The sequence below is a fragment of the Mus caroli genome, chromosome 1 (genome assembly GCF_900094665.2).
Source record: "Mus caroli chromosome 1, CAROLI_EIJ_v1.1, whole genome shotgun sequence".
NCBI lineage: Eukaryota > Metazoa > Chordata > Mammalia > Rodentia > Muridae > Mus > Mus caroli.
The window spans coordinates 57,642,576-57,660,933 of NC_034570.1; the positions used below are offsets into that span (position 1 = coordinate 57,642,576).

The window sequence follows — 18,358 nt, forward strand, 5'->3', positions numbered from 1 at the left end:
TGCACACATCCTCATGCCTCATGTGCACACATCCTCATGTCTCATGTGCACACATCCTCATGCCCCATGTGCATACATCCTCATGTCTCATTTGCACACATCCTCATGCCTCATGTGCACACATCCTCATGCCTCATATGCACACATCCTCATGCCTCATATGCACACATCCTCATGTCTCATGTGCACACATCCTCATGCCCCATGTGCACACATCCTCATGCCTCATGTGCACACATCCTCATTCCTGGTGTGCACACATCCTCATGCCTCATGCTTAAGCAACACAAAGATGACTAATATAGAAAAAAAGATAATAAATTTAAATCTCTAAAGTATTAATGTTGGGGGGGAGGTTTGAGGTGGTTGGTCAGCGTGTAAAGGTATGTACTGCACAAGCAGGAAGACCTTAGCTTAGATCCCTAGCACCCACATCAAAATCTGGGCCTGGCTGCAGAGGCCTAAGCCTAGCAAAGTGGCAGGATAGGCCTAATTAGCACTTGTTGGACACCAGCCTTCCTCGAGGCTCAGTGAGAAACCCTGCCTGGAGGGAATAGGTAAATAGTGATGGAGTAGGGTGCAAATGTCTTCTCTGGCCTCCACAAGTGTCTGCAGGCACACACACCACCAACAAGCTACATGCGTATATTTCACATGCATAAGGAAATTAGTATTTTTGAATCATAAAAATATTTATATAATAATGCACATTTCCTGTAAAACCATTTCCATGGTTCTACCGTGAGTGGAAACAGGTGACTTTTTGAGAATTAAAAGTACTTTCTAAAAGCTTAGGCAATTTCTAATTACACATTACACATTATCATATTGTGTAAACTTAGTAATGCACTTATTCTTCTATGATTTTCTTTTAAATTTTATAATATTCTTTTAATGGTATAATAATAATAACTACATATAAACATAGTTATATACACAAACACTGATAAAGTCACTTAAATATGCATTAACCTTTTACCCTTAGGTAAGAAACTGGACACATGTTAAGATATTACGATACAGACCTACTCTATGAGGAATCTAAAGTAGACACTGTAGTGACTGCATTTGTGAGGGCTGACCCAATAAAAAGGTTTAGAATTCCACAGCTTTCATCAGCTTACTTGGAAAACAAAAAGCAAGGTAAAGATGTCACACACTAAAGTCTTTTCAACAAAGCCCAATTGGCCAGTGACATTTTCCTGAAAAGGTGAAGGGGATGTGACTTTATTTTGAATCCTCATCACAATCCCAAGGATGCTTAGGCAGAACCAGAGCGTGAGGTTTTTGTGTTGGTTTCCATTGACTAGACTCTACCAAGTTCTGTATAAAGTTGACATTATCATGTGCCTAGATTATAGCTCTCCAACTGTCATGGGCTGAATTGTGACCCTCAAAGCCTCAAGTTTTTAAAGTTTTAATCCCAGAACCTCAGAATATGACTATATTTAGAGACAGGGTATTTAAAGAGATTATTTATAATAGTAAATGATGGACTCAGTGGGGTATGTGTGTGTGTGTGTGTGTGTGTGTAAGACATTTAAGTTAAAATAATGTCACTGGGTAGCCTTATTCAAATATGACTGCTGAATGTAAACCACGTAGACATGGGTAGAAGATGACAATCAGTGAATGAAAGGAAGAGATCTCAGAAGAAGCCAGTGCTCAGACACCTTGAGTTCTGGCTTGTGGCCTCCAGGACAGAGGAAAATCATCCTTTGCCCACTTTCCCCCTGTACTGCTCCCCTTTATGCCCCTCCCCTCCCTCTTTCCTTTATTTTCTTCTTTATCTTTTTCCTTTTCTTTTTAAAAATTCTTCTTTACTTATTTTTTTCCTTTTTGTTTGCATTCCCTACTCTTGCTGTGTAGCATATATAGATAACGTAACTGGGTTGAGAAGACTTCTTCCAGTGCAGAAACACACACTGATACCATTGTCCTTCTCCTACAAGTCTCCAGATCTTACAGATTTTCTATTGAGAGACTGTTAATCACAATATATGTATATATGTGTGTGTGTGTGTATATATATATATATATATGTATATATATGAAAGAAGATGGTGTGACTACAAATCAGAGTCATAGTAGAGTACCAAAAACCTTAATAACTTAGCAATGAGTTATGGCTGATGATGTACAACTTAGAACAGAGAAACCATACTCTATCACACTAAGACAGAAGCATTATTGTCCTCATTTTAAAATGGTGGGGTTGGGCCACTCAGGTATGCATGATTTAAGATTACTAACAACAATTGCACTTTCAAAACAGTAAAAAGTTACCATGTGCAGGGTGCTATTGTAATGTCTCAAATGACTGATGATAACCTTTAGTGCTCATGGTGATCTTATTAATTAGCCAATGCCAGGGATTGAATCTGAACACTGAGTAATATTATGAAGGTCAGCATTTTAACAAGCAGCCTGAGTTCCTGGTCATCACCCTCTCTTGGCTCTGAAAGTCTTACCTGACAAGGACTTCTTAAGGATAAGTAGACATCTGTGAATTCAAGGCTATCTTGGTCTATATAGGCAGTTCCAGGCCAACCAGGGCTACATTCTGAGACCCTGTCTCAACAAACAAACAAACACAATGAACCAACTTAAACAACAAAATCCAAAGTGCCCCTTACCTGTTGGCGAGTCTAGGTCAAAGGCATCCAGGAGTCTGGGCAACAGTGCTTGTAGCTCCTCATCTTCCAGGTTGTTCCTCTTTTCACTGCAGCTCTCCATCTCTTTCCCTGCTGAAAGTGTTTGAGCAGGGATGTTTACTTCAGTAGGAGGAATCTGGAGTTTGTCTTCCTGGTGAGCAGATGGGGAACTATGGACTTTCCTCAGCATCTTTTGCGGGTGATTTTGTTTCCTAGTGCTTTGCAAAATGATCTCTTGTGGTTCAGAGTCTGGTAGAGCTTTCCCTGAACTTGCTTGACATTTGTGCTTTCTGTCCACCTTGGCAGAGTTAGGAAGCGGTTCCCATTCTGGACCATCCCTAGTGACCCTCTTGATGTGGGAAGAGTCACCTCCTCTCCATAAGCCATCATCTGGTAAAGAATGGAAAATCTTGGATGCTGTGGTTTGAGGAGAAGAAGGATGGAGTGGCTGCAACATTGCCTGGGTAAAGAAAACCCTTTTTTTTAGAAAGAAATTACTTACTTTTCCCACAAATGTATTACAGTTCAACACCCCAACTACACTGGTTTCATGTTTTGTTTTTGTTTGGTTTTGTTGTTGTTTGCTTTCCACTCTTGATATTTCAATAATTTTATTTTATGCTGTTACTTCAGTATAAATTTAAAAGTGTATAAGACTGGGACTTGCTCAGATTGTAAAATGTTTTAGGAATAACTCCAAGAAATTTGGAAAGATGTCTAATTCTGAGTATGTCTAACTCTAAAGGTGTCATAGGACTTTCTAAAAACATACACTCATGTTGATTAACAGGCCCAAATTATTACAGTAAAACATGCTCCTAATGGTTGGCCTCAGAGGTATGTTAAGAGGGACTTCATGAGAAGCTGGAGGCACAAGATTCTAGGGATGTGTTCCACTGTTTTCAAGTTTGGGCCCAGGGTCCTCAGGAACCTAGAGATTCTTGTAGGAGTCATACTTCCTACTCATTCTTTGAATTATATGTCTATTATACTGACATGTACATGGATGGTTCATAGCCAGCAACAGTAAGTGTAGACAATGCTGCCTCACGTGGAACCCAGATAGGAGCCTATCATATGCTACCAGTTAAAAAATAGACCCTTTCTGCTGGTCCACCTAGACCAGCTGACATAGTTGAGGGGTGCATATGATCCCCAGAGCCTGACTGTCTAGCTTTTTAGCCTTGCTCCTGGGTTTGGAGGAACCTTGAGAGACCCCAGGAAAATCCTTGTGGAAACCTTCAGGGGCACCAAAACTAACCAGCTTGGAACTATGCCTGACCACCCATCCTAGTTGGATCTGCTAGTCACCCCAGCTGTGTCTGAATGGGACACAACCTGCAGAGAACAGAACACCTGGGACACAGAGTGGGGTCTGCCTGAGGCATAGCCAGCGGAGCCTGGTACCCTGACCTCCACTGTCTGGCCCATGCCTCCCACCACCTTGCTGAGAAGTCCTGCAGCCATCGGGATCATCCAGCCAAAACCAAGGAAAACCAGATGCCTAAAGGACAGTGTAAAAACACAAGCAAAAAGACCAGTAATATGGCACCACCAGAGTCCAGCTATCCTGCTACAAGACCTGGATATCCTAATTCAAGAAGACGATCTTAAATCCAATCATATAAAGATGATAGAGGCATTTAAAGAGGGCATGAATAAATTCCTTATGGAAATATTGGAAAATATATTCAAACAGGAAGAGGCATTAAAACAGGAAGCAAATAAATATTAAGAAATTACAACCAAACAGGTGAATGATATAAACAAAACTGTCCAAAATCTGAAAAGGAAAATGGGAGAAATAAACAAAACACAAACTAAGGCAATCCTGGAGATGGAAAAACCTAAGAAAGACAACAGGAATCACAAATGTAAGCATCACTAACAGAATAAAGGTGATGGAAGAGAATCTCAGGTGTGGAAGATGCAATAGAAAGAAAAATCAATGAACGCATTAGTCAAAGAAAATGTAAAAATCTAGTCATATCACAAAGATCCAGGAAATCTGGGACACTATGAAAAGACCAAACCTAAGAATAATAGGAGGAGGAGGAAAATGAGGAGGAAGAGGAGGAAAAGAAAAAGAACAAGAAGGAGGAAGAAGAGAGGGAGAAAGGAAAGGGGAGGAGGAGGAAGGGAGAGGGAGGGGAGAAGGAAGGGAAGAGAAAAGGAGGAGGAGGAGAAGGGGAAGGGGAAGAAGAAGAAGAAGAAGAAGAAGAAGAAGAAGAAGAAGAAGAAGAAGAAGAAGAAGAAGAAGAAAGAAGAAGAAGGAGTCCCTGTTCAAAGGCCCCCAAAACATCTTCAACAAAATCATAGAAGAAAATTTCCCTAACCTAAGGAAAGATATGCCTATAAAGGTACAAGAAACCTACAGAATACCAGATTGGGCCAGGAAAGAAAATATTCCTGTGACATATTAATCAAAATACCAATTATACAGAACAAAGCCAGAATTTTAAAAGCAGCAAGAGAAAAAGGCCAAGTAACATATAAAGGCCAACCTATCAGAATCACACCCAATTTCTCATCTGAGATTAAAGCTATAAAGCTAGAAGAGCCTGGGCAGAGGTCTTGCAGATGTTAAGAGATCCAGACTACTATTCCCACAAAACTTCAGTCACCATAAATGAGAAACCAAGTTATTCCAGGACAAAACCAAATTCAAACAATAGCTATGCATTAACCAAGACCTATAGTGGATAACTCTGACCCAATGAGGCTAACTATACTCAAGAAAACAAAATAAATAAATAATTTTACACTATTAAAACCAATAGAAGAGAAACACACACTCTCAACCGCCACCAACATCAAAATAACAGGAAGTAACAGTCATTAGCTATTAATATCTCTTAACATCAATGGACTCAATTCCCCAGTAAAAAGACACAGGTTAACAGAATGGATGGGTAAACAGAATCTATCATTCTGCTGCATACAAGAAACACATCTCAGCAAGAACAATAGTCATTACCTCAGTTTAAAGGGCTGGCAAAAGGTTTTCTAAGCAAATGGACCCAAGAAACAAGCTAGAGTAGCCATTTTATTTTTTNTTTGGTTTTGGTTTTTCGAGACAGGGTTTCTCTGTATAGCCCTGGCTGTCCTGGAACTCACTCTGTAGACCAGGCTGGCCTCGAACTCAGAAATCCGCCTGTCTCTGCCTCCCAAGTGCTGGCATTAAAGGCATGCACCACAACTTCCCGGTTTTATTTATTTTATTTTGGGGCCATTTTAATAAAATAGACTTCCAGCTGAAAGTAATCAAAAGAGACAGGGAAGGACACTTCATATTCATCAAAGGAAAAACCCACCAGGGGAACTTTTCGATTCTGAACATCTATACCCCAAATGGAAGGGCATCTACATTTGTAAAAGAAGCATGACTAAAGCTTAAATCATATACTGAACTCCACATTTTAATAGTGGCAGATCTCAACACCCTACTCTCACCAATGGTGAGATCATCAAGACAGAAACTAAACAGAAAAATAATGAAACTAACAGAGGTTATGATTCAAATGGACCTAACAGATATCTATAGAACATTTCACCCAAAACCAAAAGAACATACCTTCTCAACACTTCACTGAATCTTCTCCAAAACTGACAATACAATTGACCACAAAGCAAACCTCAACAGATACAAGATGATAGAAATAACCCTATGCATCTTATCAGATCACCATGGATTAAAGCTGGACTTCAACAATAACAGAAAGCCTACATATTCATGGAAACTGAACAAATCTCTACTCAATCAAATCACTGCATCAGGGAAGCCATAAAGATATTAAAGACTTCCTAGAATTCAATGAAAATGAGGGTACAGCATACCCAAACTCATGTCCAAAAGGACATCAAACTTCTGGGACACTATGAAAGCAGTGCTAAGAGGAAAGTTCATAGCACTAAGTGCCCTCATAAGCAAATTGGAAATTTCTCATGCTAACAAATTGAAAGTATATCTTAAGGCTCTAGGGGAAAAAAGAATTAAACATATCCAGGAGTAGTAGATGGCAGAAAATAATCAAACTCAGGGCTGAAGTCAATCAATTAAAAACAAACAGAACAATACAAAGAATTAACAAAACCAAGATCTGGTTCTTTGAGAAAGATCAACAAGATAAATTCTTTGCCATACTAACTAAAAGACAGAGTCAGCACCCAAATTAACAAAATCAAGAATGAAAAGTGAGACATAAGAACCGACACTGGGGAAATTCCAAGAATCATTAGGTCTTACTTCAAAAGGCTATACTCTACAAAATTGGAAAATCTCAATGAAAGGATGATTTTTCTAGACAAATACCAATTACTAAAGCTAAATCAAGATCAAGTAAACCATCTGAATAGTCCAATAACCCCTAAGGAAATAGAATCAGCCATTAAAAATCCCCAAACAAACAAATAAATAAACAAACAAAACCCCAAAGCCCTGGACCAGATGGTTTTAGTGCAGAATTCTATCAGACTTTCAAAAGAAAGCTAATATAAATACTACTCAAACTATTCCACAAATAGAAACAGAAGGAACACTGACAAACTCATTCTATGAGACCATAGTCACCCTGACACCTAAACCACACAAAGATTCAACAAAGAAACAATTTCAGACCGATTTCCCTTAGGAAGATTGATGTAGAAATACCCAATAAAATACTTACAAACTGAATCCAAGAACACATGAAAAATGTCATCCGTTGTGATCAAGTAGGCTTCATCTCACCAATGCAGGGATGGCTCAATATACAAAAATCCATCAACGTAATCCACCATATAAACAAATTCAAAGAAAAAACAACAATCGAAGCAGCTTTATTCATTATCTGGGAAGCAACCCAGATGTCTATCAACCAAAGAATGCATACAGAAAACGTGTTATATTTCCACAATGGAATACTATTGAGCTATTTAAAAAAGGACATCATGAATTTCACAGGGAAATAGATGGAACCAGAAAATATCATTGGGAGTGAGATAACCCAGACCCAAACTACATATATGCTTGATTCCCACTTAAGAAGGGGGAACAGAATAGTCATGGGAGGCAGAGGGAAGGAGGGACCTGGATGGGAGAGGGGAGGTCGAGGGGAGGGTGAGGGGAATGGGGGCAGGATCAGGTACGGAGAGAGATAGGAGAGAAGCCTAGAGGGCCAGGAGAATGAATGGAAATAAGCAGCTGCTGAAGGTGGGTGGTAGGGAGTGTATCTCTATGAAGTCCCAGAGATCCAGGGTGATGGAGACTCTCAGGAGTCAATAGGGGTGACCTTAATCAAAGTGCCCAACAGTAGGGATATGGAACCTGAAGAGACCACCTCTAGTAGCCATACAGGACCTCCAGTGGAGGGATGGGGACACTAACTCACCTACAAAACTTTGAACCAAAATTGGTCCCATCTAAAAGAAATTCAGGGGCAAAGATGGAGCAGGGAGTGAAGGAATGGCCAACCAGTGATAATCGATTTGGAGACCTATCCTACGGGCAAGCACCAAACCCTCAAACTACTAGTGATGCTATGTTGTGTTTGCAGAGGGCTGCCTAGCATAGCAGCCTTCTGAGAGGCTCTCCACAGCAACTGACTGAGACAGATGCAGATTCCCACAGACAAACATTGGGCAGAGGTCAGGGACCCCTATGGAGGAGTTAGGGGAAGGACTGAAGGCCATAGGAAGACCAACAGTGTTAACTAACCTGGATGCCTGGGAGCTCCCAGAGACTGAGAAAGCAACCAAAGAGCATACAGGGACTGATCTGAGGCCCTAGTGTATATGTAGCAGAGGGCTGCCTTGTCTGGGCTCAGTGGTAGGATGTGCCTAATCCTGCAGAGACTTGATGCACCATGGTGGGGGGATAGCTAAGGAGGGCTCCCCCTCTCAGAGGCAAAGGCGGTGAGGGAGGAACTCTATGAGGGGGCACCAGAAGCAGGGGAGCATTTTTTTTTTTAGCTGTTTGCTTTTGTTTTTTGTTTTTTGAGACAGGGTTTCTCTGTGTAGCCCTGGCTGTCCTGGAACTCACTTTTGTAGACCAGGTTGGCCTCGAACTCAGAAATCCACCTGCCTCTGCCTCCCAAGTGCTGGGATTAAAGGCATACGCCACCACCGCCCAGCTGCAGGGGAGCATTTGTAATGTAAGTAAGTAAGTAAATAAATAAATAAATAATAAAATAGCAGACAGCTTAACTCAATATCTGCCGGCATAGCAAAAGTTCCAAATTTTCTTTTTTTTAATTTTTAAAAGGATATTTATTTATTTATTTATTTATTTGTTTATTTATTTATTTACTATATTGTGTACACTGTAGCTGTCTTCAGACACTCCAGAAGAGGGCATCAGATTTTTGTTACGGATGGTTGTGAGCCACCATGTGGTTGCTGGGATTTGAACTCAGGACCTTTGGAAGAGCAGTCGGTACTCTTAACCGCTGAGCCATCTCACCAACCCCCAAATTTTCTTAATAAATGGGAAGCACCCAAATAGTATTTCAGATGCATCCTGAAACACAGGCACTGCCTCTCCTGCCAAGGAAAGACTGACAGATTATGTTAGACTGGAACATTAGGCAATAATTTTCTGGGGGAAAAGAAAGAAAATGAACTTGACACTGCAGAGAAAATTATTAACTTTGTGGTCATTTATAACAGTCAAGGTTTCAAGCGATAATTAAAATTTTAGAAAGCTTGTATCTTCCAGAGTTGAGCAGGATAGCTTTTCAATTCTTAAATGTGTGGGTTTTTTTTTTTTTCTGACAACAACTGGTGAAACTGAATGTGAGATTTTTTTTCTTCTTATCTTTCTTTCTCTAAAAAAACATAAAACTATTGTATAATGAAATTGGCAAGCTCCAGAAGCCTCAGCATAGCTCAGTGAGTCAATATTCACCACGTGGCCAATATATATTACAAAATGAAACATGGATAGTCCTACTCAGAGAGCAGCTAGAACACTGGGGTTTTAATAAAGTCGAGTATGAGACAAACACGGTCTTAGATTTCATAACGCACCTACCCTTTCAAAAACAATTGCTTTTTATGTTTGATGTTGTATCAGTGGCTAAGACCATAGTTATGTGAAAGGCTACAGAAAGATTTCTTTCTTTCTTTCTTCTTATTCTTTTTTTTTTTTAAGCTGCACCTTTATGCAAGACTGGATTTCTTCACACAACTTAAACCTATCCTAATAGATTCCTTACAGCAAGGAAAGTTCAACTTTCATTAAGTCCCACATTATAGAGGTTTAACAAAGTACACAAGTCATTGACACTCTTCCAGGCTCTATAACCGTCCAATTATTGCTTGAAAATAATAATATATATACATATATATGTATATATATATATACACACACATACATATACAGGTACAATATGTATATATATGCATGTATTATATATGTGTGTGTTTATCAATTTCATATCTCAGTTAATGAGTATGTTTTTGAAATACTTCTCAGTCTTTGTTGTTATTGGCAGGATAAAATAGCAACAGATATAACCGACAGAGGTAAAGCATCCTAGGGAAGTCCTCAACACCAGCTAAGGGATCTGAGGCTAAATGCTATACGGGAGCACTTTGTTCTACTGTTCCCTCTGTGTAGCAAGACTGCTGTCGGGAAGAGTGTACAGCATGGTGGGTAGAAGTGGGAGCAGATTTGGGGAGATGGAGGTGAATGGAGGGGAAGAGGCTGGCCCAAGTGATGTGTGAGACTTGGGAAGCAGCCCTTCTTTGGCCAGGGCAAGGGATACTTGAGGTTAGACTTCCAGGTAGTCCAGGTAGACAGTAGCTCTCACATTTGTACCTGTAGGTCTCGTCTCATCTGCTGTAGCTTGGCCCATAGGTTATCTTGGTTGGTTGTGAGCTCCCGAATCTTTGTTTCAAATCTGCAGTTCTGTTCTTCCTGTAAGGTATATGTGCCTTGCAATTTCTGCTTGTATCTATGTAACTGTTTCCTAAGGAGCCTGAAAAGGAAGCAGGTTTGGGTAAGAACCTTGGAGTGTTGATTTTTCGGTATAGATTTTTTCTCTATGTCCAATTGCTATCAAATTCAGTGAGGTAAGATCTAGTCTCCAGCCTTAATTTCTGAGCTTGCATACACATATACTTCCAGTTTTGTTTATATATTATTAATTTACTTCTCGGAACCTTATTTTCCAATTCTAGAAACTCCATTTTATCACCAATTTCCCTGACGCTGTCACATAGTCAGTGTACAGTTAAGATGGCCTTGTTTTTGACCAGTACTGTTGGCATTTTAACAACATTTAAGGTGCCATTCTTCCATATCAGAGCTTTAAAATTCCTAAGTGTTTTTCAAGACAGGGTTTCTCTGGCTGTCCTAGAATTCACTCTGTAGACCAGACTGGCCTCAAACTCACAGAGATCCACCTGTCTCTGTTTCGAGTGCTGCAACACCATGCCTGGTAAGAATTTTTATTTTATATTACATTAGTGTGTGTGTGTGTGTGCCCTGTGTGTGCACATATGACATGGTGAGCATGTGAAAGTCAGAGAACAACTTGCAGGAGTCAGCTCTCTCCTTCCAACATGTGGGTCCTAGGGATCAAAGTCAGGTCAGCATGCAAGTGTGGCAAGAATGTTGTCAACTGAGACATCTACACAGCCCCTCTTACCCCTTCTTTCAAGGAATGACCTCAGGTGATCAAAGGTAAAACTGCACTGTACCCAGCTAGATGATGCTCCTGCCTAACTACTCACTCAGCCCTATGTTGTTGTTGGTTTTTTTGTTTTGTTTTGTTTTGGATTTTTAACTTCACATTGATGGGAGTTTCATCTTTTTCTATAGACATGTCTCTATAAAAGCTCAGGGCAGAGCTCCTGGCATATCTCAGCTGTGGTCACATATCCGCATGAGGCTCCTGTCTTCTGGGATGTCTACATGTGGCTTGTACCTTCTTTCCCTGAGCAGAGTGTTGAGAGAGTCACGAGTCCTCCACAGCTCATTCTTAATGTTGACTATGGTCTAGAGAAGCAAGAAAGTGGGAAAATGATTTTTTAGTTTGAACTTAAGCACATTTAAAAAATTGTCCTATGAGCACGATGATGATGTACGACAATGATGTACTTTTTTTTTCAAAATACAATGCAGTATCTTACAAACTAGCTGATGTCTGGATTTATGTCCAAAATCAATGATGCAAATATTAATTTATAAAAAGTATAGGCATTCAGCCTAATTCACAATGTTAAATATATATTAATATTAGTATGTTATAATATGTATGTTCATATGTATTAATATATAATATTAAAGTGTAAAGAGTAAATTATAACAGCTTTCTGTCCCCATTAGCTGCTTCTCTGAGTGGCTGCTTCCAGAGTCATCCACAGAACATAGTTGGGTCCCTTTTTGTCTTTGATCTAAGCGCCTTACTTTTTCCTTCAATGCTCTACTTCATCTTTCCCCACTGTCTCCTACCTGGGCATCTACAGACAGCCATTACTTCCCTTAGAAGTCGCCATCTTTTTGTCTTTTGAATGAATGATGGTGGTTCTACTGTTCTTTAGAATTTCCTCACCGTACTTTATCATGTCACCTTCTGCTTCCTGAGCTGCCACATATGGATTTCTGTTGACTCAACTCAGCTTGGGCCAAGCTCTGGGGTCCAGTACAGAGACCCCTCCCATGGTTCCCACCCACCTGGGTAAGACATGGATTTCTCCAGTTTTACATTTCCAGGCAACTAAGGCTTTACTCTGAAGCCTCCTCTCCTCTTGGCAAATGACCTAGAGAGGGCCTGGGCCCAGAGGACCACTGTTCAGATGACCAAAGGTGGGGCTGGGGGCAGGAACCATGGAAAGAGGAGAATGAGCTAGGTACGCATGTGCAATCACCTTTCTTGTTGGTGTAGACTCTCTGTTGCTTCTGAATGACAGGCCCTGTTATTTTCATTTAAATATTCAAGCACAACTTTTAAGTAAAAGTTTTATCAATGTAAAAAACTGTGCACATTTTTGCATCCATATTACCATATGGTACATTTTTCTGTAATTGACAAACATTTTAGGTTTCTGTATGTAAATATACAATGATGTTCACAGGCTAGATACCATTAAAGAACATAAAATATTTTTTTGATTTTAAAAACTTTTATTATTAATTAATTTTGTATTTATCACAGAGGATGAGGCATGTGTGGAGGTCAGAAGGCAGGCTCCTGGGATGGAACTCAAGCTGTCTAGCTTATATGACAAGTACCTTGATCCACTAAGTCCTTTTCCAGGCTCCTAAGATTGTTTTTAACTGTTTAAAATTAGATGCAGTAAATAAAACTGTGTGCCTCTCTTGTACAGGTGTGAAAGGTTTTGGGGTTGTCAATTTGAGATAGTTAGACCCACTTTTACATATATACACACCTGCTCACACACAAGTATAGAGGAAAAAGGACTACAAAGATCTACCCCAAACAGGTTACCATGGGGAGCTAAGGACAAAGTTCCTGTGGCTGAAAAGAGCTAAGTTTTAGGTATAGTATTTTAAATGTCAGAATCCCATCTTGCTTGTACTAATAAAAACATTAGTACCAGAAATGCACTACAAGCATAAGATCAGATAGAGAAAGTACAAATGAGAACAAGCTAAGAAGGGAGGAAGACATGCAGGCCTCTTTTAATCCCCATCAGGGAAAAAATAAGACACTGTTAAAGCGTGAAGTGAGCCTGTATAGAAGCCAGTGCAGTTTCTCCGGAAGCTCACCCGGAGCAGGGAACAGGGTAGAAGCAGGGAACAGGGTAGAAGCAGGGAACAGGGTAGAAGCAGGGAACAGAGTAGCTGTTTCCTAGTTCTCACACATGCACAACCAGCTTTCTATGTGTCCACAGGGGAGCTAGCTGGGGTGCCACCATGAGGTGTGGCTGCCTGATTCCTTGATGGTTCCTCAGAACACCTGGGTCCAAGCCTCTCTGCCCTGGTGGATATACCGCTCACTCTCCAGGCATGGTTCTATTTAGCACAGCTGTCTTGGGGAAACTAATCTCCCTTGATTAGTAAACTTATTAAAAAGTGTTATAAATGATCACCCCCTGGTGGCCCCCTGAAGGTTAGACTGCATCAATGATGAACATTTTGTTATTCTTTTAGAAGAATAATTATTTCACAGCAGCATAAAAAAATAACAAAAGAAATTGGAAGAAATAGGCAGGTGGTAATATATGGAATAGAGTTGTATTTATGTAAAGTAAGTAAGTTCCGGACATCTGACACATTTTTACCTCCCGCGTTTGTAATAACAATAAATCCAAGAACAATAACAATAATAGGGCTGAAAGGAAGTTTTAGGAGATGATGGGCAGATGTTGAACATTTCATGGCCAAGATGGTGGTCTTGGTTTCATGGGCATATATACCTGTCCCTACACTCCACTCCACGGTGGTACAAATTAAATATGTGCCACTTTTAATATGTCAATCATTACTTCAATAGAGTAGCTGGAAAATAAAAGAGAGACTCTTGCTATATAGTACTCAGATAAGTATCATAAAGCCGGCATAGCAAGTGATATCTCATGAAAACACACGATAAGAAGCAACTGAATTGAGCAGGAAACAGGACAGCACATCCTAAAAATCACGGAAATTCTAGTTTGTGTCAACAATGATACAGAGATGAACAAGGGAGGGGGCATTTAAACAAAAAAACAAGAGTAGGAAATTGTTGTCATTTATCATTAATCAAAATAAAATCCTGATAGATTTAAACGTTCATTATCAAGATAAAGAATGTTAAAAATAAAATGCTCTTAAGGAATCCTTTGATTTCTCTGCCAGAGAGCTAAAACTACAAGAAACTACAAAGAAAAAAAATCCATAAAGCAAATTACTCTATTCAAAAGACTGAAGGGAGCAAAGTTTGCTTCTGCTAAACTGAAAGAGGCAAAGTTTAACATATCAAAGTGAGACTCCAGGAGAGGGGTGGGGAAGGGGAGGGGCAAAATATAATACCTTCTAAAGTATGGGGGGAGGGAGCAGAATTTTGTTTTATTCAAGTTGAGAAAAATAAAGGTAAGTGAAATTATATTTTACTTTCTTGTAAATTGGCAGAATGAAAATGTGGCAATAGTTAATCTTAGTTTTAGCCAGGTTCCAGTGAGCTAGGAGTTCGGTTTGCTGGGTGTGTGATCTGGTATAACTTTCTGAAAGGCAATTTTGTAATAAGCATGACAAACCTTAAACATATTTTCAATGACCTTTTTTGGTAATCCTACTTTAGAAAGAAATGTATTGTAGGGAGACAATGGTGTAAACTGTACACAAAGAATAATGAAAGGAAGTTTTAAAAGTAAATTTTAAATTACAGTAAAAATTGGAAGCAACCTAAATGTCAAAAAAATTGAGTTAAATGAATAGCATTCTGTCTATTTAAATAACCATGCAGATGTTTTTTGAGGAATCCTGACAATGGAAAAATGTTCACAATATAATTTACATTGACACTTTGACAGTTTAATCAGTACATCTCAAAGTACTATCTAAATGAAAATATTCAAAGGGAGCGAAGCTTATTGAAATGTTAATGATGCGTACACATAGATTATTTTCAGTTTTTTACTTATTTTTCCAAATTTTATGTAATAACTGTATAGTGCAGGGAGGGGGTGGGCAGGGTAGCTCACACCTATAATCCTGGTACTCTGGAGACAGAAGCTCAAGGACTGATTCAATTCTAGTCCAGTCTGGGCTACAAAGAGAGACCATGTCTCAAAAGACAAACTAAAACATGTAATATTTCATGATTGAAAACGCAGCTCAATAGTTTTCTTTGTTTTTTGTTTTTGTTTTTCGAGACAGGGTTTCTCTGTATAGCCCTGGCTATCCTGGAACTCACTTTGTAGACCAGGCTGGCCTCCAACTCAGAAATTCACCTGCCTCTGCCTCCCAAGTGCTGGGATTAAAGGTGTGCACCACCACGCCCCGCAATTGCCTTAGTCTGGGATTAATTAGTTTCACAAGCCTTGGTGCTTCTCTCTGGCTCCTCTCTGTTTTGGACTCACCTGGCGATGCGGGGTGTGATTTGCTTGCAGGGCAGGTGATGGCCTTTGACACAGGACTCCGGTGGCTGCTGTTTCCACTGCTCTTCTTGAGCTTGCATACCCTGGGGCTTTAGGACATTTATACTGAAGGCAAAGCCTGTTAGAGAGCCGACTTTTATAAGATGGTGGGGCAATTTTTAATGATTAAGCATGATATCAAGAATTTTTTTCTGAAAATGTAATTTTAAAAGATTTGTGTGTGTGTGTGTGTGTGTGTGTGTGTGTCCATGTATGGCATTTTGTATACCCAAAGAGCCCAGAAGAGGATGTCAGATGCCCGAGGCTCAAATTACAGGTACTTGTGAACCATCCAATGAGAGTACTGGGAACCGAACTTGGGTCTTCTGGAAGCAATAAGCACTCCTAACTACCAAGCTATCTCTCCTGTCCCACCTTCTTTCTGACTGAAAATGTTAATGAAGTCAGATGTTAAGGTCAGTACCTCCTCATCAAATAGCAATAATGTGGTCCCATTTCCCACTGCTCCCTGTGTTCTTTTCCAGACAGTCTGACCAGTTTGTAGAATTAGACAGCTGAAAACATGAATGGAAATTTCATGTTCCCTTCTCAATGCCATCCTAGATATAAAAATACAAAGTAAGTCAATGATAATGACTCCTAGGTCATCTTGTCCAGGTCAGAGACCAGGGATTCAAAGCATGGGTATATGCTTTGCTATGTCATATCTGAAGAGCACAGATGACTGTAAGGTCAGGAATATTTGATTGTACAGAGTTCCATTTAGTTTTATTCAAAATTATTTTGGAAGCATTTTACCATCTTGGGTTACTACAGTTGAGCAAAAGAAGAAAAGATCAAAAGAGCAGGGAATTGCCTGCTCACAAAGACTTCACATTTAAGAAAGAGATTAATTCTGTTGCTTTTGGTAGACAGTGATAATGACTATAAGACACAATAAGAAATGTAGCTAGACATTTCTGTCAAGGAGGTGGGTATGTCGCAACGTGTTTTTGGAGTGGCACATTCTATCCTTGTCTTATCAGATAATTTTAACACTTTGGGATTATTCTATTGTCTCAGCTATGACATCTATCACAAAATACCATATACAGTGAGCATTAAATAGCAGAAATCATTTTCTTTTACATGTCTAGATGCTAGAAGTCTGGGATCAGGTTCTAGTTCCCTCCACACTCCACCCATACCCAGAGATAGCTTGACCCCCAGGAGTTCTGACACCACCATGCTCAAAAGTGAATCTCCCTCCCCTACCCCAATACCTGCCCTAACTGGTACCCCCACCCCCTGGTTCAGAGGACATAGAACCTCACACCCTGCCAGAGACATACCTTCCTTCAAATTCCCAACTGTGCCCAGGAGCAGATCCTGTGCTCCAACACTCCCCACCCTGTCCACACCCAGAGTCATCTTGTCTCCCTGAAGGTCTTGCCAAAGCCAGGCTTACAGATCAGGTAATCCAGACCCCATACCCTCCCCAACACACACACACACACACACACACACACACACACATACACACACACACACACTCAGAAACAGTCTGACATAAGAAGGCCCAAAATAACAAGGCTCACAGGAAGGACAGGCTCCAGTTAGTGACAGCAAGGTCAGTTAACACCAGAGATAATCAGATGGTGAGAGGCAAGCACAAGAATATAAGCAATAGAAACTAAGGCTACTTGGCAACATCAGAACCCAGTTCTCCCACCACAGCAAACCCTAGATACCCTAACACACCTAAGAAGCAAGATTCTGATCTAAAATCCCATCTCATGAAGATGGTAGAGGACCTTAAAGAGGATATAAATAACTTCCTTAAAGAAATACAGGAGAATACAAGTAAACAGGTAGAAACCCTTAAAGAGGAAACACATAAGTCCCATGAAGAAATACAGGAAAACAATCAAACAGGTGAAAGAATTGAACAAAACCATCCAAGATCTAAAAAAGGAAATAGAAACAATAAAGAAATCACAAATGGAGACAATCCTGGAGATAGAAAACCCAGGAAAGAGATCAGGAGTTACAAATACAAGTATCACCAATAAAATACAAAAGATAGAAGATAGAATCTCAAGCCTAAAATATTTCATAGAAGACATTGATACAAAAGTCAAAGAAAATACAAAGTGCAAAAATCTCTTAACCCAAAATGTCCAGGAACTTCAGGACACAATGAAAAGACAAAACCTAAGAATAATAGTTATAGAAAAGAGCAAAGATCCCCAATTCAAAGGGCCAGTAAAGATCTTCAACAAAATCATAGAAAAAACTTCCCTAACCTAAAAAAAAAAAAAAAAAAAAAAGAGAGAGATGCCCGTAAATGTACAAGAAGCCTACAGAATGCCAAATAGATTGGACCAGGAAAGATGTTCCTCCTGTCACATAATAATCAAAACACCAAATGCACAGAATAATAGAATATTAAAAGAATATTAAAAGTGGTTAGGGAAAACAGTCAAGTATCATATAAAGGCAGACCTATCAGAGTTACAGCAGACTTCTCAACAGATTCTAAAATCTAGAAGATCCTGGGCAGATGTCACACAGATACTAAGAGAATACAAATGCCAGCCCAGGCTACTATACCCAGCAAAACTCTCAATTCCCATAGATATAGAAACCATGATATTTCATGACAAAACCAAATTTAAACAATATCTTTCCACTAAACC

General features: G+C 39.7%; 1 protein-coding gene across 1 annotated transcript in view; it reads right to left on the reverse strand.

The window, feature by feature from the left end:
* Dytn (dystrotelin) overlaps positions 1-18,358 on the reverse strand; it is a 70,301-nt gene that overhangs the window by 15,029 nt on the left and 36,914 nt on the right. The window contains exons 11-14 of the mRNA XM_021173354.2: positions 15,663-15,798; positions 11,564-11,634; positions 10,453-10,612; positions 2,637-3,114 (exon numbers count right to left, since the gene is read on the reverse strand). Of these exons, the coding sequence (XP_021029013.1) occupies positions 2,637-3,114; positions 10,453-10,612; positions 11,564-11,634; positions 15,663-15,798 (845 nt within the window). The remainder of the gene's footprint in view (positions 1-2,636; positions 3,115-10,452; positions 10,613-11,563; positions 11,635-15,662; positions 15,799-18,358) is intronic.